The sequence below is a fragment of the Notamacropus eugenii genome, chromosome 2 (assembly GCF_028372415.1).
Source record: "Notamacropus eugenii isolate mMacEug1 chromosome 2, mMacEug1.pri_v2, whole genome shotgun sequence".
In the NCBI taxonomy this organism is placed as follows: domain Eukaryota; kingdom Metazoa; phylum Chordata; class Mammalia; order Diprotodontia; family Macropodidae; genus Notamacropus; species Notamacropus eugenii.
This window is the reverse complement of record NC_092873.1, coordinates 423,224,799-423,246,668: the sequence shown is the minus strand read 5'-3', so window position 1 is coordinate 423,246,668 and position 21,870 is coordinate 423,224,799. Positions and strand designations below refer to the sequence as shown.

The window sequence follows — 21,870 nt, the reverse complement described above, 5'->3', positions numbered from 1 at the left end:
CCAGATTTGCTCCAAGATAACTGGACATAATGCTATTGTCCATCTCATTCCAGTATAGGATGAGAGAATCATATCTCATGTATAAGTGAATATGTCTCTTATTTACTCCCATGTATATCCTTATATTTCTTGGGCAGCTCTGTTGTCCCAAATCTTTATCTTTCTTTTCATGTTACAGTACTGTGTACCTTGGTGTGGTGAGTACTCTTGCTCCATCCCCTCTCCCCACTTCTGAGGTCTTATGAGGGCCTCACTTTGTAATCATGATGTACCCCCCTGTATGTATATGATTACATAAATATATTAGTGTGCCTTTTACTGCCTTGGGGTTCATCTCCAAAAGGAATGATTCTCCAGCTACATAATAAACTTTGATTAGCCTATCTGTTAATAAGAATGTCATGTTACTGTTACTTGTTCTCATTGCATCTTCTGTATTTTTGAAAAGTAAGTTGAGTTCCTTATGCTAAAATTATACCTTTGTCTGATTGGATGCAGTTTATGTTCTAGATTGGTGCTTTATAGATGTTTCTCTCCCAAATATTGAAATGCTGATAACAGGTACATCTGTTGAAAAGAAAGTTGATGTTGATATTTATTTCTCAGTGGTAACTTAAACCTGATTGTTTTAGGAATTTGATATATATTAGTGATTGTGACTTTTATCTAAAAATAAACATCCTTGATTGACCATGGAGACTTTTTTAAAGAAGTCTTTAGTTGTTTTTTATTATCTTTTCACAGAAAGCAAGTAAGACAGTTCCCCTAAACACCATGAGTCACAGGGAAATTGCTCGACATCAGTCTTCTTCATCAGTATTCTCATGGCAACAAGAAAAGACACCTACTCGTCATTCAGCCAATGCTCAAGAAACTCCACTTAGGAGAGGTCTTACTGCCTTGCGCGTTTCTTGGGAACAAGAAACAACACCTAATAGCTTGTCAAGTTGGCAAACAGAGAGGAAAGATACTAATTGCAGTTTCCATGAAAACCTGAGTAATACTCACTTGCTGGATCAGATAAAAGCCCAGAATCAAGGTAATTATTAAGTTTTTAAGTTTAAATTGCAACATGATTCTTAGAAAACTTTTAAAAGTGATTCTTGAACTTTTACTAGAAGTATCAAAAAGTTTAAAATGTTAGAATGGGCCTTAGAAATTACCTTTAATGTTGGGAATAATATTCCCTTCATTTTGTGGATGAGCAAACTGACATTGAATGAAATGCTTTTTCTTTTCTGCTTATTAATGATAGAGTTAGGATTAGACTTCAAGTCTCCTCTGACTCCTAGTCAGTAAAATTTCTTCTGTATAATGTATCCTGTTATTACTTTAGAGAGCCAAAACATTTTTTGATCTTTAATTTTTTTCCTCTCACCTACTACTCTCACATTTGAAAAAAGAAGGAAAAACAAAATCCTTGTAACAAATGTGCATAGTCAAGCAAAAAAGATTCCCTCATTGATCATGTCCAAAAATAAACGTCTCATTCTATTTCTTGAAGCCATTACATCTGGTAGGACATTTGGGTACGATGCTTCCTCCCTGGACTTCTATAACTGTGATTGGTCATTGCATTAATTGGAGTTCCTAAGTCTTGAACATCTGTTTTTCTTTGTAGTATTTTTGTATAAATTGTTCTCTTGATTTTACTCACCTCATTGCATTAATTCATACAAATCTTTGCAGGTTCTTCTGAAACTCTCCCTTTAATCATTTCTTATGGCACAATGTTATTTCATTACATTTATTTACCATAATTAGGGCAATCATCCTCCAATTGACGGGTGCCACCTTAGTTTCTAGTTTTTTGTCACCACAAAAAGAGGGTGCTATGGATATTTTTGTACATATGAGTTCCTTTTCATTTTTCTTTGGGACATTGGACTAGTAGTGATATTGCCGGGTCAAAGGGTATGTGCAGTTTAGTGATTTTGAGTATTGAGTTCCCAACTGCTTTCTACAATGGTTGGACCAATTCATAGCACCACTAACAATGTATTGTAATTTGCCTTTTTTCACCCGATATTTATTTTGTCATTATCCTTTTTCGTTCATTTTTGTCTACCTAATTTTGTGAGATGGAACCTCAGAGTTGCTTTGATTTGCATTTCTCTAATTAGTTGTGTCTTGCTTCAGTCACTTAATATCTGTGTGACCCTGAGCAAGTTACTTTATCTTTCTTCCTATTTCCTCCTTTGTAAAATGGGAATGATTAAAAAAAATAATAGACTTGTGAGGATCAAGTTAATTGAGATAAGATATGTAAATCACTTTAAAAACATTCAAACACTCTAAGTGTTAAGTTATTGTATTGTAAGGGATAAGATGTGAGAGTGACAAAGGCAGTGTGTGATGCAGAGTTCGGTGTTGATCATTGACTTATCCTTTCCAAGCTAAATATTCTCTTTCATCAAAAGTGCTGCCCCCAAGGCAAAATGACTACCAGAAGAATTAATGTCAACAAATTAGAGCTCTCTGAGTGTGAACAGTTTGTTGCTAACTTGGAGAGAAAGTTGAGCCTACACACAGTTGACAACAGGGGAGCAGAAAAGGAGTGGGTAGCTTTCAGAGATCTGGCACAGCACTGCGTTTGCTCATCTGGGTCAGAATGCTAGCAAACACCAAGACTGATTTGATGAAAATGATGGAGAATTCACAAGCTGCTAAACAAAAAAACAAGAACTTGTCAGGATTTATTAGCATGATAGTTCATCTGCTTCTAAGAAGGCAACATTTAATTCCATCAAGAACAAAGTACAAGCAAAGCTTAGAGACATGCAGGATTCCTGGCTCAGTAAGAAGGCGGATGAAATTTCAGTTTTATGCTGATAGAAACAATCCCAAATGCTTGTATGATTCCCTGAAAGCTATTTATGGACCAAAAACCTATGGTGCCTCACAACTACACATAAGTGTGCTGATGGAACCACATTGATTAGTGATAAGGACATGATCCTAGAGATTTGGGCTGAACACTTCCATGGTGTTCTCAACAAACCATCATCAGTCAATGCTGAGGCCACTGACCATTTACCTCAGGTTGAAGTAAATCCCTCTTTAGTTGAACTTCCAACTGAAGAAGAGGTTTTGAGGGCCATTAGGCTCCTTTCATGTGGCAAAGCACCTGGTGCTGATTCAGTTCCAGCTGAGATTTACAAGGTAGGGGGACCATTGCTCATACAAAAGCTGACTGATATTTTCCAGGTTATATGGCAAGAGGAGGTTATCTCCCAGGAGTTCAAGGATACCTCCATTGTCCATCTCTATAAAGGTAAAGGGAATATAGATTGTCCTGCAACAAGTATGGGGGGGGGTGTCTCTCTCTTAGTCACTGCTGGCAGAATTCTTGCTAGAGTCCTCCTTAATAGGCTGATCCTTCACCTGGAAGATGGTCATATACCTGAGAACCAGTATGGCTTGAGGAATAGTCAGTATGGTGTCTTCTGCCCACCAACTCCAGGAGAAATGCCAGGAGCAGAACAGAGGTCTGTACACGTTTGTAGATCTGACCAAGGCCTTTGACACTGTTAGTCATGAGGACTTATGGAAAATTATGTCAAAATTTGGTTGCCCAGAGAAGTTCATCAGTACTGTATGTCAGTTTCATGATGGTGTGTTTGTCTGGGTTCTAGATAGTGGACAATGCTCTCTTGCCTTCCCAGTAACCAATGGAGTGAAACAGGGCTGTGTGCTGGCTCCCATACTTTTTAGCATGATGTTTTCAGGCATGTTGTCAAATGCATTCAGTGAGGATGAACACGGCATCAAGGTCAACTACCATTCTTATGGTAAGTTCTTCAATTTGAAAAGGCAACAAGCCAAGACCAAAATGGAGGGAGTTTTGGTGTGTGATTTTCTGTTTGCAGATGACTGTGCGCTCAGTACAACTTGCTCTGAAGCTGAGATGCTTCAAAGAATGGATCAATTCTGTGCTGCCAGTGCTAATTTTGGCCTAATAATTAACACCAACGAAACACAAGGTGCTTCATCAGCCACCACCACACCATCCATACATTTAACCCTTGGTTACAACAAATGGAGAAGTTTTGAATGCTGTGGATAAGTTCGTTTACCTTGGTGTAGTGCATTTTCCAGGGATGTACACATTGACAATGAGGATGATGCACATGTTGCCAGAGCTAGCTCAGGGTTTGAGAGGCTCAGAAGAAAAGTTTGGGAGAGAAGAGGTATTAGACTGACTATCAAACTCAAGGTCTACAGAGCCATTGTGCTGACCTCATTGTTGTATGCCTGTGAAACATGGACAGTTTACCAGTGCCGTGCCAGGAAGCTGAATCGCTTCCATTTGAACTGTCTTAGGAAGATTCTGAGGATCCACTTGGCAGGATAAGGTACAGACACTGAAGTTCTTGCTCGAGCTGAACTGCCAGTCATTCAAACTATGTTTCAGAGTGCGCAACTCTGATGGAATGGCCATGTTGTTTGAATGCAAAATGTACATTTGCCAGAAAGACTATTTTATGGAGAACTCACATGGTGCAGGCGATCACATGGTGGTCAGAAGAAGTGATACAAGGACACTCTCAAGGTCTCTCTCAAGAACTTTGGATTTCACTGTGCAACATGGGAAACACTGGCACAGGACTGATCAGCATGATGTGCCCACATCAGAAAACGCGCTGTGCTCCATGAGCAAAGCAGAATTGAGACAGCACAAAGTAAATATAGGATGCACAAATTTGGAGTAACCACATCAAATGTTTCCATGGACTCTCTGTGCCTAACCTGTGGTAGAGCATTCCAAGCTCATATTGGTCTGATCAGCCACAGGTCGGGCACACTGAAACTTCACTTTATCATGGTGTTGTCATTTTGGTCCTCACAACACCCAACCAACTAGTTATTGTATTAGTAGTAATTCAGAATATTTTTTCATATGGCTTCTGGGAGCTTGAATTTTGTCCTTTGAAAAGTGCTTGTTTGGAGACTTAACTTCTTGTTCATATCCACATAAACCAAATTCCTGAACTGTTCCGTAGAAGGCTGTACATTGCTACTATTTGTCCTTTGCTTTGTATTTATTTTGGGAAGAGTGTATTTTCTATGTTTTGGATCCTCTCAGTAAAGCAGGCATTTGAATATTTTCTAGGAGAACTGGGATGAGTTACATTGAGTTAATTCACACTCAGCTGACTTTTTCTTTACAGGATCACAAGTCTCCAACTTTGATGGTTGCTAAGCAAGTTTGGATGCAGTATCAAGTTGCCTATAGGGGGAGCAAATACTTGACCTTATCTTCATTAACACAGTGTTGCAGTTAACTGTGTCAAGTGACTCAAGTGTCATTTTTAAAAGACTTAAATATACTGTTTTTTGAAACTTTTTTTATTTTTCAATTTTTATTTTCAAAAACTTATTTATTTATTTTAAGTTTTCAGCAATCATTTCCACATAATTTTGAGTTCCAAATTTTCTCCCCATTTCTCCTCTTCCCCCACCCCAAAATGCTGAGCATTCTAATTACCCCTACCACCAATCTGCCCTCCCTTCTAACATTCCTCTCTTCCCTTATCCCCATCTTCTATTTTGTCCTGTAGGGTAAGATAAATTTCTGTACCCCATTACCTGTATTTCTTATTTCCCAGTTGTATGCAAGAACAATACTCAACAGTTGTTCCTAAAATTTTGAGTTCCAACTTCTCTTCTTTCATCCCTCCACACCCATCCCCATTGGGATGGCAAGCAATTCAATATAGGCTACATATGTGGAGTTTTGCAAATGACTTCCGTAATAGTCATGTTGTGTAAGACTAACTATATTTCCCTCCATCCTATCCTGACCCCCATTTCTTCTATTCTCTCTTTTGACCTGGTCCCTCCCCAAGAGTATTGACTTCTAATTGCTCCCTCCTCTCGTTGCCCTCCCTTACATCATCCTCCCCCACCCTTCTTATCCTCTTCTCCCCCACTTTCCTGTGTTGTAAGATAGGTTTTCATACCAAAATGAACGTGCATTTTATTCCTTCCTTGAGTCAAATGTGATGAGAGTAAACTTCATGTTTTCCCTCTTACCTCTCCCCCCTTTTTCCCTCCATTGAAAAGTCTTTTTCTTGCCTCATTTATGAGAGATAATTTTCTCTATTCCATTTCTCCCTTTCTCCTCCCAACATATTTCTCTCACCCCTTAATTTCATTTTTTTAGATATGATCCTATTATTTAGATGTGATATTATTTAGATATGATCCTATTCAACTCACCCTGTGCTCTGTGTGTGTATGTATGTGTGTATGTGTGTATGTGTGTAATCCCACTGACTACCCAGATACTGAAAAAAGTTTCAAGACTTACAAATATTGTCTTTCCATGTAGGAACATAAGCAGTTCAACTTTAGTAAGTCCCTTATGACTTCTCTTTCCTGTTTACCTTTTCATGCTTCTCTTGATTCTTGTGTTTGAAAGTCAGATTTTCTTTTCAGCTCTGGTCCTTTCATCAAGAATGCTTGAAAGTCCTCTATTTCATTGAAAGACCAATTTTTCCCCTGAAGTATTATATTCAGTTTTGCTGGGTAGGTGATTCTTAGTTTTAGTCCTAGTTCCTTTGACTTCTGGAATATCATATTCCACACCCTTTGATCCCTTAACGTAGAAGCCAAGGCTGGGCTGGGGTGGGCTCCACGTCTTGTGTAACAGACCTTTCCTGCCAGCCTTTCAGATCACCCTGGGCTGGAAATCTCCACTCTGTTGTTCTGTGGCTTCTGCTGCTCTAGAATTTGTTGAGAGTTCTTTCTTTACAGGTATTTTATGGGCTGTAGGGGAAGAGGTAGTGTATGTCCATCTTTTTACTCCGCCATCTTGGCTCCTCCCCCTGAATGTTTTCCATTTGTGTAGAAATATGAACTCTCTTGTTTCCTTTATTGTAGTTAAATATGGGAGAGAATGGAGATGAAAATATTGCAACTTAATCCCATTTTTTATTTATGTTGTATTCAGATTAAGTGGTCTAAGGTGAAACTAATTGAAAGCTCCCTAGTTGTAAAGTGAAAGATGTGTTGTCAATGTGCTTATTTTATGTTTCTTTTGTGATTTAAGATTTAAGGTGCAAAGTTAATGAATTGGAACATCGACTGCAAGGACAACAAAAAGACATAAAAGGACACATGAATAGATGGCAAGAAACACAGCTCCAACTAGAGAAAACAAAAATGGAGTTAACGGAAAAAGAGAAAGTTTTGAACAAAACTAGGGATGAACTGATGAGGTTAACAGCACAATTTGATCAGGCAACAGCCAAGGTACTTCTGGATGAGTGGATGGGGATTTGTTAGGAAATTAAATGACATAAGGATGATGATGATGATACCTATAACAGAAATTAGGAACCTGTGTGACAGGTTATGGTGGTACTTCTAACAGCAAAATGAGTATTTAGAGGACCAGATTTGGAGCTAGGGTAGAAGAGATCTAGTCTGTTTTAGATATGTTGAATTTGGGGTCTTGGTGAGATGTCCAGCAGTGAGTTGGCATGTATTGATGCTTTGGAGAAAGATACATATATTTGGGAGTTATTTGTGTAGATATGATAACTAAATGTATGGAGACAGACTGAGACTGAGAAGAATAGAGGACCAGGACCAAATCCTAGGAGATACACTGGGTAGGAGGGGAATAATCATCTAGCAGATGAGACTGAGAAGGATTGGGTCATCACTGGTAGGAGGAGAGGCAGCATAGAATGTAGGATGCCAGGATTATTATAGATTGTAGCAGAAAGAGACCTTTGAGCTCACCTCATCTAACCTCAGTTTACAGATGAGGAAACAGACCCACGTATGTTAAATGACTTGTCGAAGATCACTTAATGAGTGTTAAAGGCAGGATTTTGAACCCAGGCCTCTGCTATTTGAAGGGTTATAGGGTGGGGTAGGGATAGTATCCAGTAAGAAGAAAAGCTGGAGAGATCTCAAAGTAGATATGTACTGGCAAAAGATCATGTGTTTTAACATTTAAGAAATCTTTGGTAACCTTTTAGAAACTACTTTCAGCAGTGGAAGAAGGGGTTATGTTGAAGCAAGGTTACAGGGGATTGAGAAGGGGGTGATGAAGTTAGGGAGTATAGAGAGTTCTTTCCAGTAAATTGATCGTGATAAGAATGATGTGACAGTATTTCAGGGCATAGTAAGGTCATTTTAATAATAATTTTAAGAGTTAAGGTGCAAAGTTAATGTAATTGGAACATCGACTACAAGGCTAGGTTTGTTATCAAGGATGAATCCTGTACGTAGGGAGATAGTAAAGATGGCAGCTGGGTTACTCTTTGGATAAAGTACTGGACCTGGAATCAGAAAGATCTAAATTCACATGAAGTCTTAGACGCTTACTAGTTGTGTGACACTGGGCAAGTCTTAACCTCTGCCATGATTTCCTTGTCAATAAAATGGGGATAATATTGCTTCCACAGTCATTATGAAGATGAAATGAGATAATTATAAAGTGTTTTACAAACCTTAAAGTGCTCTATAAATGTTAGCTATGTAAGATGACAGAGGGAATGATCAGTGGAAGGAAAGGAGACTCTGTATGAATCAATTTAGGAAGCTCTTTTTGAAATCCCCAGTAAAATATCAGACCCAAGTTTATAAAAAGAAGAAAAGGAGCCCCTGTATAAAATAACTTAGAAGCTCTTGTGTGCCACTTACCCCTTTTTATCTTCTTTTTCCCCATGCACTTTGTGGTAGGAATGTCTTGATTCTCTGAAAAAATCCATCATGCTTAAATGTAGATTTTAACTTGATTCCCTTAACAAACTAGAATACTATACCCTTTGGTTTATATTGATTTGGTAATTGATGTTGGAATTCTCTATTTTGGATTAAAAAATGACACTTATTTTAGGTTTACTACAGACAGTTCCTGCTTTATGTAAATTTGCCCTATGCAACGTTCTGAAAGAATTTTTCTTTCTAAAATCCTCTATTAACTTTATTATGCAGTAATGTACTCTCTCCACTTTTGTCCCTCAAGTTAGTGCTCATTGGCTTCCCCTAAAAAGCCTGCTTAAAGAACCCATTTAAAAAATTCCTCCAAATGAAAACTGAACAGACAGGTGGAGCGACCACCACCACTGAATTTGGGGCTTGGAGGGAGACCTCTAGCACTGACAGAGGACACCTTTGTCCCTCTTTCCATGCCTGTTTTCATTCATACATGCTTGGGTGTCCTATGTCTGTCCCTGGCCCCTACATGTCACCTGTCATCTCGTGTCTGTGTCCAGCTCTCGCGTGACTGGCCCTGGTCCCCTGAGTGTTCTTCCTCCTGCTCCCGCTTCTCTGTCCCTGGCCCCTGCATGATCTTGTACTGTGTGCAGGTCCCCTCTCTTCATGGGTGCAACTTCTTTCCTGCCTCCCTATGTCTGTGAGCAAAATTGCATTGTATAAAATCGCTTTACTTAGAAGTCTGCTTAACTGTTTACTTACATAAAGCAAGAAATGCCTGCATTTTGTTCCATATTTCTCATTGTATCTTTCCAAGAAAAGGAAACTCAACTAAAAAAGAAATCACACTTTTATTTGATTTAGTTGAAGAAGTTTTTATATTTCATTGAATTGTTTCGTTTATTGGTAGTGTACAACGCTGGAGCAAAAGTTGAAAAAAATGTCTGAAGATTTGAGTTGCCAAAGACAAAATGCAGAAAGTACCCGATGTGCTTTGGAACAGAAGATGAAGGACAAAGAGAAGGAGTATCAGGAGGTGAGAAAGAAAGAACAAAGTATTCAGTATTTCTGGTGCATTTGTACATGGAAGTATGTTTGTAATTTTGAGCATCTCTCTGGAATATATTCTGGTTTTGGTGGTCATAGTGCTTTTAAGGCATGAGATTCTGGGAAAAAATGTAAAGGCAACATGGTGTGATGTGATTAGCAGAGAAATAGTTTTGTGATTCTCGTCAGCTCTTTATCATTTTTATCTTCACATTCATCTTTTCACATCTTTCACAGAGTTGTTTGTAGAATAGACAAGCAAAAATCATTTCTATTTGTTGTTTTCAGTCTCTTTGGAGATTTGTTAGAAGGTAAGAAAAAACAGTATTACTTTTTTGAATCATGATAGCTGTTATGGCCTGCCGTGAAATAGACTGTATTACCTTTCCAGCTTTTGCAGCTTGGCGCACATGGGGATTGTTAAGGGAAAGTGCAGGTCAGGCCCTGTGATAAGGAGAGTTGACAGTTTGCTTCTCTTAGATTAAAGTTGTGTGTTAACATAATTTGTTTCTTTCTGATATAGCCAATATAAGTTCATTTGTGATGATTCTGGTTATCAGAATGGATTGGTGGCTCTTAGAACTTTCACTTTTCTGAACTTTTTGAATAGTGTCTTGTATACTTCTTTCTTCAGTGGATCTGTAATCTCACCATGTGTCTACTCCTTTCTTTGGTTCAGATCACTCCCTGTCTGTGCTCTCTCATTTTATTTTTTTGCTCTTACTTATGTCCTCCCATAAATTTTCCACTGGGTATCTTATCAGTTGTGCTGGGAGTTTTCATTTAGGTCTCTTAATATATATGGATGCCACAATGTATATTGATATGTGTCCCTTTATCCTGTGTTTTCATTGCATCATTAGCTTTTTTCCTTTATTATTCCTCTTATCTTTTATAATGCATGTTACTCAACTTCTTATATATTTGCTAAAGTCACTCTGTTGCTTTTGCTATCTGTAATTCGCTCTTTCAGCAATTCTGTTGTTTGGGGTGTTCAAGAAGCAAATCATCTTTTTTAGGTTTGTTTTTTTTTCTAAAAATGTTTCAGACCCTTGTTTATTATTGAATATTCATCTTTTATTCTATAAAGTTAAGCTCATATTTGTAGGATAGCTCACCCTGGGCTCCATCCTGAGCTCTAATTCTCTTTTGCACAATTATTCCATTTCAGCTCCATTTTTCTAGAGTAATATTGCATTATTTAAATATCTTTTCCTTCATATTTGATGATCTTTTTCCTGATGACTTGTGGAACTTGTTTCTGAATTGAATCATTAAATTTAACCACTATGAGTTTTGGAGATTGCAGCTGTGAGTTTTTGTTTTTTTTTTTTCTGTGGGTTCTCTGAATCCTTTCAGTTGGAATTTCATTTTCTGTGTTCCAAAGTTCTGGGCAGTGCTCTATTTTTTCTTTCATTGTGGTGTTAAGGTTTTTTTATCCTGTTGTGTTGTTCTGAAATAGAGCTTAGATTGTTTCTGTTCAATCTGTCTTCAGTATCCATATGTTTTGCTTGTGTAGTGAACATGTTTTCTTTTAATGTTTTTATTTTCTGCTTCTCTTTTAGTTTGTCCTTCACTTCTGTGTATTTGAATTCTTGATCTTTTTGTCTTTTCTGTTGTTTCTTTGGTGAGGCTTGTCATTACAGATTTCACATTTTTGATTCTGTTCATTATTTTTGCTGTGCAGGACATAAGTTCTGTCTCATAATTCTTATTTCTCTTTTAAACCACTCAAGAACACTATGTTGTAATTTCATGTTCTCCTCAAATTCTGTAGGGTTCTCTGTCTCATAAAGTGTTGGATCATTTTCCTTCATTTTGCTGTATTTATAGATTCCTAATTTTTTTTAAACTAGATCTGGATGCTATATTTCCTTCTTTTCTATGTTTTTCCTGTTGGTTTTTCTGTTTATGTTCAAGGTCTTTGGGATTTCTTCTTCCTGAAATCTTTGGTATTTTCAGTCGTCTACCCTCACCTCCCTTTATTTTCCTTATTACTCACTTCTTGTTTTCCTGCCTTCTGATTGTATTTCCTTGGGGATGGATCTCAAAGTTTCTTAGCCCCCTCCCACAATGGACAATTCAAAGTTCTTTGTTGCAGTTGACTTTTGGGTGGTCTAAACTGGCTCCAGTTGGACGTTGGGCTCTTTCCTCTGGCTTGGTGGAGTGCTGCATAGGCAGGGTGTCCTGTCCTAGTGACCTGTCCCATTCCTTCTATTCCTAAGTTCTGTGGCAGTTCAAAGCTTTGCAGTATTGGTACTTCTAGGTGGCAGTCCTCAATTAGGCTTTTGCTTCTGAAGGACCGTGGCCACACTGGGTGTTGAGGTCCAAGCAAACTTAAGCAGCCTGGATTTGGAAATTCTAAGGTATTGGAAAAAGGGAAAGCTGTGTCAGGTACAGGCATGGGTTTTGATGTAACTTGTGTCCATGGTAGCGTGGGAGTTGAGCCAAGGGGTGCTGAGTCAGCTCTGGGTCAGTGAATATTAGTCTGGGTTTTTATCCCCCTTTTTTGGAATTTGAATATCCTAGACTACCATGTAACAGCTGAAGTTGCTTAGCTTTGGTACATAATTTCTATTTTGGAGATGTTTATGTAGTCATGTGGATCAGAGAAAGTATCTAGTTTGCCATGTTGTTGCTTATGTGATCCATTCTCCTAGAATGTACTCTTTTGAGAGATTTTGGGTTTCATAGATTCTGCAGTATTCTAGAACTTGATGTATTCAGTAATACAAAGTCATTCATAAATAGGAACATCCTTCACATACTATACGATCAACCCAACTGGCCTTCTTTCTGTTCCTTATGTGATATTCCATCTCCCATTTTTCCTAAGTCTCTCTGTTCTCTCCTCATATTTTCATTAAGTGTGCTCTTAATATGAATGCTGCATATATGGGTTTTAAAGTCTTTTATTTCTTCTGGTTGAACAGAATTGTTAATCTTAGTAATCTCAGTTGTATTAATGTATTTGAAGACCTTTTTGCACAGTATTCCAAATAGAAAAGAAAATTAACTTAATATTCTAGTAGAGGGCTAACATATTACTTTGAATCTAGATTACTGTCTATATAGTATTAGTACTTGTCTATTCCCTACCTTAACAGACCTGGATTTGATTACCAGAACCAGTACTAGTGTTAATTATATTTTCTTATAAAATTGATGGGAAGTCTGGCTCCCTATTGTCTGTAGCTCTTATTTTTTTTAATTCCCTCTTCTCCTGAACGATAGCTATTATTTATTTTTGTTCTTTTAATTTTTAGGAACTCTCTCGTCAACAACATACCCTCCAGATGCTGGACCAGCAAAGCACTCAGATAAAAGCCAAACTAAACCAAGAGTTACAGCAAGCCAAAAGCACTCAAAACATATTGCAGGCTGAACTTGATAAAGTAAGTTGATGTTCATATTTTTCTGTTTCACTGCAACCCCACTTCTATACCTTAGTCTTTAAAAATATCCTGTCCATACCACGTACACATTCAAGAAGATTGTTTTATGCTTTCCTCAACATCTGTTCTTTTTGGTCAAAAGTAGAAATGACTTATTTTGGTTTAATCTCTCTGGGACTCAGTTTTTTGTTTTAAAAAATTTGATTTTGTTTTCTGTTCTGAATTCTCTCCCTTCTTTCTTCTCTTTCCTCACCCATTGGGAAGGCAAGAAAAACAAAACTCATTCCAAATAGGTATAGTCATGCAAACAAATTCCTTCATTAGCAATGTCCAAAATAAGAAAAAGGAAAATAAAGGAACACAGGAAAATATACTTTGCCTTTCTGAAACAAGTTTTCCTCATTTTTGTAGTAGTAGCTGACAAATCTTGTGTGATCCTGAGTGAGGCCCCTTGATATGCGAATGCTTTCTTTTTAGGTGCTAGTTTTTTTTTTTAATTTAATTTAATTTTTTTTTTTATTTTTTAATGTTTAACAATCACTGCCATACAATTGAGATTTTATCCCCCCCACACCTACCCCCCACTACCCCCCTCCCTCCCCACGACTGCGTACAATTCTGTATAGGTTCTACATATACTTTCCTATTGAGTACATTTTCACTATAGTCATGCTATGTAGTCGGACTAAAATAAATGGAAGAAATCATATAACAAATCATAACATGATACACAAAAACATACACATACACAAACCTGATCTGCTACATTCTGCGAATGACTTCCATATTTCTTTCTCTGAGTGTGGAAGGCATTTTGCCTTAGAAAACCACCATTGGGATTTTTTTTTTTTTAAGAAGTTCTTGCGTTATTACGAAATTCCAAGTCTACCAGAAAAAACTCTCGCACACTGTGGTCGTTGCTGTGCACAAAGTTCTCCTGGTTCTGCTCCTTTCACTCAGCATCAGGTCATATAAGTCCTTCCAGGCCTCTCTGAAGTCTTCTTGTTCATCATTCTTATGGCACAATAGTACTCCATTACATTCATGTACCATAATTTATTCAGCCATTCCCCAATTGATGGGCATCCCTTTGACTTCCAGTTTTTGGCAATAGGTGCTAGTTTTTGGCTATGATGTTTTCAATTTGTGATTCTTTTCAAGAAGGAGATTGTATCTATATCTAATGCTTGCTATGATGCCAGAAAGTATAGAAAGTACTTTACAAATATTATTTTAAGTGAGAAATTCTATTTTCCTTTCCCTCACTTTTTAAAACATTTTATTACAAATTTTCTTCAATTAAGTATTTTTTTTCTCCCTCTCAACTTTTCAGCCCCCTCACCCAAATGAATAAACAAAACCATAGAAACAAATATCAGAGTTAGGCTGCATTAGTCATGTCCCCAGAATGAATCTGTGTCTGAACATTTTGAGTCTACATTTCTATCAGGAGGTGGCTATTTGCTTCATCATCAGTTATCTGGACTCCTAGTTGGTTTTTGCAGTGGTCAGACTTCTTAAGTCTTTCAGAGTTATTTTTCTTGGGACAGTTTTTCAAATTATATAGTTCTGCTCATTTCACTCTGCGTCAGTTCATATTAATCTTCCCCGGGGCTTCTTAACTTTCCTTTTATCATTTCCTACAGCATGATAGGATTGTAGTACATTCATTCACCACAGGTTAGTCAGTCATTCCCCTGTTGATGTGCATTTTCTGCCAATATTTATTAAGACAAAAAGAGGTGCTATGAATATTTTATGTATACATAGATCCTTTTCCTCTTTCTTTGATCACACTGGGAATTTAGTATGTGTTGTTATCCTGAGATTAAAGGGTATGTACAATTTAGCAATTTTTGTAGCTTTCTGGTTCTAAAAAGGCCTCCTTTGTTTTTTGTCATGATTTTTTGAACTATAGTATCCTTTCTCTTCGTCCTGACTTTTAAAGTAGTTTGATTCTTATGTTTTTTAACCTGTTATCCAGATCTGTTGTTTCTGAGAAGGTATTTTATACTTGCATTTTTTTTATCTTTTAAATTTGTTTTAATATTTCTTACTGTTTTGTAGAATCATTAACATTTATTTTGTCTATTCTGATTTTCAGAGAGTCTGTTACTTGGATAAGGTTTTGCAAATCTTGTACCAAGGTGTTAATTCTTCTTTCAAGTTTTACTGGTATTCTTATTTTTTTCCTAATTCTTCTTTACTTCTAATTTAAGTTAAAATATGATTTTAAACTCTTGCTCTATTTCTGCCAGGAGTTCTAAGTGACCTTGTGATCAAACTGTTGGGTTTTTTTTCCTTCTCCTCTCCTTTATCGTCTCCTTTCTTTTCTTTTTCTTTTTTGTGTGCGTTTGTGAGTGTGTGTGTGTGCATGTGTGCGCATGTGTGAGACATCACTTGCAGATGTGGAGTTATTTGCTTCCTCTGAAATTTGTGTTGGTTATCCTTGGCTCCATAATAGCTCTATCATCAATGCCATTTTTTGTTTGGGACTTTTTTTGGTGTGAGGGTCAGCCTCTGCACATTTCTGGATGGAATGCTTAGACCCTATATGACTATGATTTTTATCATCTGGAGTACTGCCAGTGCTTTCTCTGGGTACTGAGAACCCCCAACCCTCACCCCAGTAGTCTTAGGCATGGTTCAATCAAAAATCAACAGGCATTCATTAATTCCCTACTGTGTGGCAAGCACTATAGGCTCTGGTATACAAGTACAAGGAATGAAATAATTCTTGCTCAGCATGTTTACATTTTATCAAAGCATATAATAGTTATATGTAGAAATATAAAGAATAAATAAGAAGCTAATGTAAATAACACAAAGTAATCAAATATAAGGTAGTTTGAGAGGGAAGGCTAATTTTTGGGTGGGGATTAGTAAAGATTTCAGAAAATGGTGCTTGAGGTGTAAGTTAAAGAAGAGAAAGGTTATATGAATTTGAGATGAGGGATTGAATTTTAGGCTCAGGGAGGGGCCTTAGCAAAAATCATGTGGACAGGAGATGTAGTACGAAATGTAAGGTATAGACAGAAGGCTAGTTTGGCAGCACCCAAGAGTGTGGGATAATAGCAATAATCATAATACTATTACTACTACTAACTTATATATATAATGCTTAGTGTATGCCAGGCACTATGGTAATAAGTGCTTTATGCTTTTCTCATTTGATATTATAATTATCTCCTAAATAAAATTAATGCATTTAGGATAATAAGGGGAAGTGGTCACATGTTGAAAAAAATGTTCGTATCAGATTTCTCTGATAAGGGCAAGGTTTGGTTTCCAAGATATAAACAGTTAACACACACACGCACACGCACACACACACACACACACACACACACACACACACACACTCTCTCTCTCTCTCTCTCTCTCTCTCTCTCTCTCTCTCATACTCACATCAGAGGGCAGGTAGTTAAAGGATATGGGGAGATAGTTCTAAGAAGAATTGCAAAGGCTCAGCAGCCATGTGAAAGAATGCTCTAATCACCAGTAAGGAGAGAAATGAAAATCAAGGCAACCCTGAAGTTTCACCTTGCATTTCATTTTTCCTCTTTGTGGTTCTTTCCATTTACATTGTTGTAGTCAGTTTATGTATTTTTGTTGGCTCTGTTTCACTCTGCATTAGATTATTTAGATGACAGTTTGTTTAGCCATTCCCTCATTGTGACTGAGGGCATTTACTTTGTTTCCACTTCTTTGTTGCCACAAAAAGTGCTGCAAATGCTATTTTAGTGTGTGTGGGGACTTGGCCCTTCTCAGTGACTTCCTCACCCCAGTAAATTTCTACCAGTGTACTAAGAGAACCCATGATAAAGAAAATCGTAAAAAAAAAAAAAAAAAAAAGAAAAAAACTGCTATAAACCTCTCCATTTAGTCTAGGACTGAACAAAAGATTGCCAGAATCTTTTGGATGTCCTGAGCATAACATAAGCCAGGGTAAGTGTAAGGCAAAGGGTGCATGTCATAACCATGGAAGGAGTCGGGGCCTTCCCAGTGTCCAGGCAGTCCTGCCTAAGGCAGAGTCATCAGCCAGGCCACACTCAAGCCTGTTCTCTCAGTGGTGAGTTTGGAACCTTCATTCCCTAGGAAGGGCCCAGGACAGTTATTTTAACTGTTATTCCTCTCCTAATTCTGCATCTGCCCCTTACTTCGCTACCATGTGGATACCTGCCCAACTCATTTTTAGCTGCCTTTTATGCACTGTTTGCCCCATTAGAATTTAAACTTTTTGAAGGCACATATAGTCTACATTTTTGCTTGTATTTCTATTTCTAGTGCTCGTTACATACAGGGCCTGGCACATAGAAAGTGCTTAATAAATGCACAAGCCATAGGAGAAGGAAGTGTCAGGTCAGCACCTGAGCACTTCTAGACAGATGCTTTGTGGAAGGATATGGAGAAAGGAGACAAAGGCAAAACCACTGGGTGACTGAGCCAAAAATCCTGGAATTCCTGAAGATAGGATCTAGTCATAGCATTTATATCTGTGACCAAGCATGGCCTGCCCATACCGTCTAAGGGTATGGAAGGGAGCCATTTCTGACTCAATCACAAAGGCCCCGGTAAAGAAACTGAGGTTGGAGATACAGATTCTGATCTGTCAGAAGCCCAAGTGTGAAACTCAGAAGAGAGTCAGTCCACAGATCCAAGTAGAGCTTCAGAGGAAAAAAAATGCCCAGGCTTTAAGACTTAAAAGAATATCTAGAAGAAATGAAATGACATTAAAAATGTAATGCTAAAGGAAACAAGAGCCAAGTAGGAAAGAATGACAATGAATATTAATAATTAATATTAATACTAAAGACGAGACAATGAGTAAGCTTCCCAATAACTTCATAGCTCAGAGCTTTTAGGTCTACCAAGAAGTTACTGCAGGTTGTCAAAGAGAAAGAGATCAAGGATGAAGAAGTGCAGAAAAATCACAGAAACATTTTCAGCTGCCAGAGAGAAGAGCTCAGAGCTTTAGTATTCTAAAAGGCCGAGGGTAAAGGTTTATAATCAAGAATAAACTATCTAGGAAAATTGCATAAGGTCCTAATGGGAAAACAAGGGATCACCAATGAAAAAGAGGACTTCTAAGTATTTCTAATGAAAAGGCCAGAACCAAGTATAAACTTCAGAATGCAAAAAGCAAGAGACCCAGAGAATAGTAAATACATTTGATCAGTTGGAAGAAAGTATAAGATGATTGTTTTTATAATTAATAGGGCTATCAGAAACAAGTTTCCTCTCAGATTCTAATGTTTTCAGGTGTTACTGAGAAAAGTAAGACAGGCAAAGTGCCTTTATATGGTTTTGTTCTTTTTTAATCATCTTAGGAGCAGAAGGAAAGAAGAGACTATATTGGGGGGAAAGAAGGAAGGGGAAGGAACTCACTTTTTCACAAGGTTAGGGTACAAACAAGGAGGAAGGGGTTGTGGGATAGAAATGGTATCACATGAACCCAACAGATGAAGGAAGAACAGATCTCTCCACAAAAAGCATGGTACATAAATACATTAAATGCAACAGGGAAATAGGTGAGAGCTGTGGACAAGGGGGGCAGAATAGGTGAGGAAATAGTCATAAGCAAAAGTAAAGGGTGGAATGACGGGAAAGAAAGTATCAACCTGTGATATGAAGGCTAGTTATTGAATTTCAGCTTTCAAAGAATCGAAATTGAGAATTAACTAGAACATTTTGGAGAAGCAAATGCTAGGTGTGTGCACGCTGCAGAATGTTAGAAATGAAGATGTGAGTAAGAGAAATAGTGCAAAGAAGTCAATGCTTTAAGTCCTCGGAAAAAAGAATGAGCTGAGACAATCTGGAAATGAGATACAGATCTGTAGAAGAACTTAAGAAGTGATTTTCTCATTTTAATTTTTCCACATGTAAATATTATTGAATATGTGAATTTGACATAAAATATGTGATGTATTTGAGTTGAGAAAACTTTCTTGGAATGAAAGCTATTTAAAAATAAAATGAGGTGCTTCTGGAGTCAGTGGCTTCTCATTAGAGGTCTTCATCAGAGTCATCAGACAGTTGTTGATAATGTCGTTGGAAATTATTATTCAGGTACAGGCTAGATTAAGTGGATTTTAAGGTCCTTTCTAACTTTCAGGTTTTCTCATTTTGTTGTCATGCTTTCGAAGGTAATTTTTTTCTTTCAGCCACTCAAGAATTAAATATCATGGAAAATGTTATGTGTATTATTTGTCAGGAAGGAAGGAAAAGAATTGAATATGCTCTTCTCTTGGCTAGGTGGTAGCAGTGAAACAGCAACTGGAGAGAAATTCAGACGAGTTTAAGCAGAAGCTCTGTAGAACTGAGCAAGCATTGCAGACAAGTCAGATAAAGGAAAATGAGCTGAGGAGGAGCGTGGAGGTAAGTGAGAAGTAACGATTGTCATGCATCATATTAGCAGATGAGGGGGTGTCAACGATGGGTGTTTGCATGATTCTCTACAGCTGCATTTGTTGGGGGCAGCATTTTTTTTTCACATTTATTTTTTGCTTATCTTAGAAACTGTGGGTTATATGTTTTCAAGCAAAAAGTAGCACATTAAGTTTACCAAATATGTATTCATCCCATGTAGTATAACTTGGAAAAATTACTAGTGTACTATAAAAATTATAGAAATATGCAACTTGCATTAAGAGAGCATAAATATCTTGTTAATATTAAGTATGTGACCCTTTGAGGAGGGAAATAAAAAGGAAATTTGTAAATATAAAAGATAAAAACTCGAACAAAGTAACAAAAATTCCAGGAACTCTTATTTCACTTGTTGAATAGAAGAACCATATTATTGAGTTCCTTTTCGAAGTCCCTTTACAGTTCAAGGCACTCTTTGGGTATGACTTCCTCTTTGAAGCCTGTGTGGACCCTCTTGTTACTAAAGGCCTTCTCCTTCCTTGGATTATTGTGTACTTATCCATATACCAGCTCTTAAAGAGCAAAGACTGTGCCATTTTGTTTTTGTACAAAGTTCCTTGCATATAGTAGGATTTCATGCTTTATTGAATTTAGTTGAATGGAATCCTCATAGATGTAAATGGAACATTGGCTTATGTCTGTAAACGTTGTTTTGCATGAAATTTCACTGTTAAAACTTGAATTAAAGTAACCTCCTTATGGTTTATACAGTGCAAGAATTTAACCTTAGTATTCAGTATAAGTACCTTTTCTCCAGTGTTGGCATGGCTTTCTGTATGTTATATTATAAGCGTGGTCAGTAGAAGGATTCTCAATGGCATGTGTATTAGGAACAACTCAGTGTGTTTTTCCTAGGCATAATTTTGCCACTGACATACTTTTTAATTTATAACTCATTGGTTTTATTCAGGAGACTTGGGAGTTTTGTTTTGTGGCATTATTAATTTGGAGGCAGTTAATAAACTGATGCTATTTGAAGAGAACTGAGAATCAGTGTTGAAATGGTTAAAAACATTTTTGAAGGAAAGGAACAGCAGAAGGGCACTTTTTAATAAATTTATTTATTTATTTTTCAACAATCACTTCCATAAGTTTTAAAAAGAATGGTACTTTTTTTCTCTGTTAAAGAATTTCTAGAAGCTTCATGGCACAGTAGATAGAGTTCTGGGCCTGGAGTCAGGAGTCAGGAAGACCTGAGTTCAGAGGTGCTCTCAGACACTATACTCAGTAATGTGTGACCCTGGATAAGTCACACTTTTCTTCTGTTTGCCTCAGTTTTCTTAGCTGTAAAATGATAATAACAATTATAAAGCACTTAGACCAGTGCCTGGCACATAGTAAGTACCATGTAAATGTTAGCCATTATTTTTACCTATTAAATGATTTTGAAGAGGATTCAGTTTTGTAACTAAACTAAATGATAGTTCAGGTACTTTGTTTTAGCAAGCAAGATTTTTCCCGATTTTTACTGATTTGTCAATTGTTGAGAATATATGGAATTTAAAACTACAAATCAGACATTTTAAAGAAAACTTTGAAATCTTTGTGTTCAAGAAATATAATGTTAGGGTAGAAATAAATGGTTTCTGAAGAGTGTTCTATTTGGAGAAGTAAGTGAAAAGCTGCCAAAGTCCAAGTAGAGAAAACTTCAAATCAAACGTTGATTTTATTAGCAAACATTTTGAAATGGAAGTGTTTGTTTCAGGAAAACAAATGTTTGCCTTTTGGCCAGGGGGATCTACTAACAGATGCTTCTGCTGACATAGCTACAGGCGGACTGGCACTGAACAGTGTCCTCTGTGAGCTGTATTTTGAGCCAGTTCTCATGTGATGTTACTGGCTGCTGGTGAAAACATTTTGTAAAAACAATCGATTGATTAGGATGGTTAAAACACTTATAAAATTTGTCAGCTTGGCCAAATCATGGTGGCAGTCCAGGCATTCTTGCAGGATTTTTTTAGATTCTTTTTTGCATCTTAACTTGCCTAAGATATTATGATTTTATGGTGTAGATACAGCTGTAGAGTAGCTAACCCCAATTATGCTCTAATTCATAGATTTTCTTACCCTGAACCAATTCAGAGGTGTTTCTAATGTCTAAGAGAAAGCTTATAAACTTGGTCTTATAAAACCAAGTCCAAATCTTACGTGATAATTAAACATTGTTTTCTTATATAAGGGTATAGGATTTGGGGGAGATTGGTGACATTAATTGTACTTTGAATTATGGTTTGAGATTGAAAAAATGATTTGACAAGTTTCGTTTGCTTCTTTAACAGCTATTATGCCTCTTGGTTCTTGCCACTATAGCTACTAATGTTCA

The 21,870-nt window shown here is 37.1% G+C and overlaps 1 protein-coding gene across 5 annotated transcripts in view; it reads left to right on the top strand.

Moving 5' to 3' along the window:
- The window catches only part of CENPF (centromere protein F), an 86,194-nt gene that overhangs the window by 20,018 nt on the left and 44,306 nt on the right, over positions 1-21,870 (top strand). For all 5 annotated transcript variants that reach the window (XR_011975488.1, XM_072647845.1, XM_072647842.1 and 2 more), the window contains 5 exons: positions 745-1,039; positions 7,055-7,257; positions 9,587-9,712; positions 12,990-13,118; positions 19,374-19,496. Coding sequence is in view for 4 of the 5 variants with exons in the window: in XM_072647845.1 (XP_072503946.1) it covers positions 745-1,039; positions 7,055-7,257; positions 9,587-9,712; positions 12,990-13,118; positions 19,374-19,496 (876 nt within the window). In the remaining variant the exon portion in view is untranslated. The remainder of the gene's footprint in view (positions 1-744; positions 1,040-7,054; positions 7,258-9,586; positions 9,713-12,989; positions 13,119-19,373; positions 19,497-21,870) is intronic.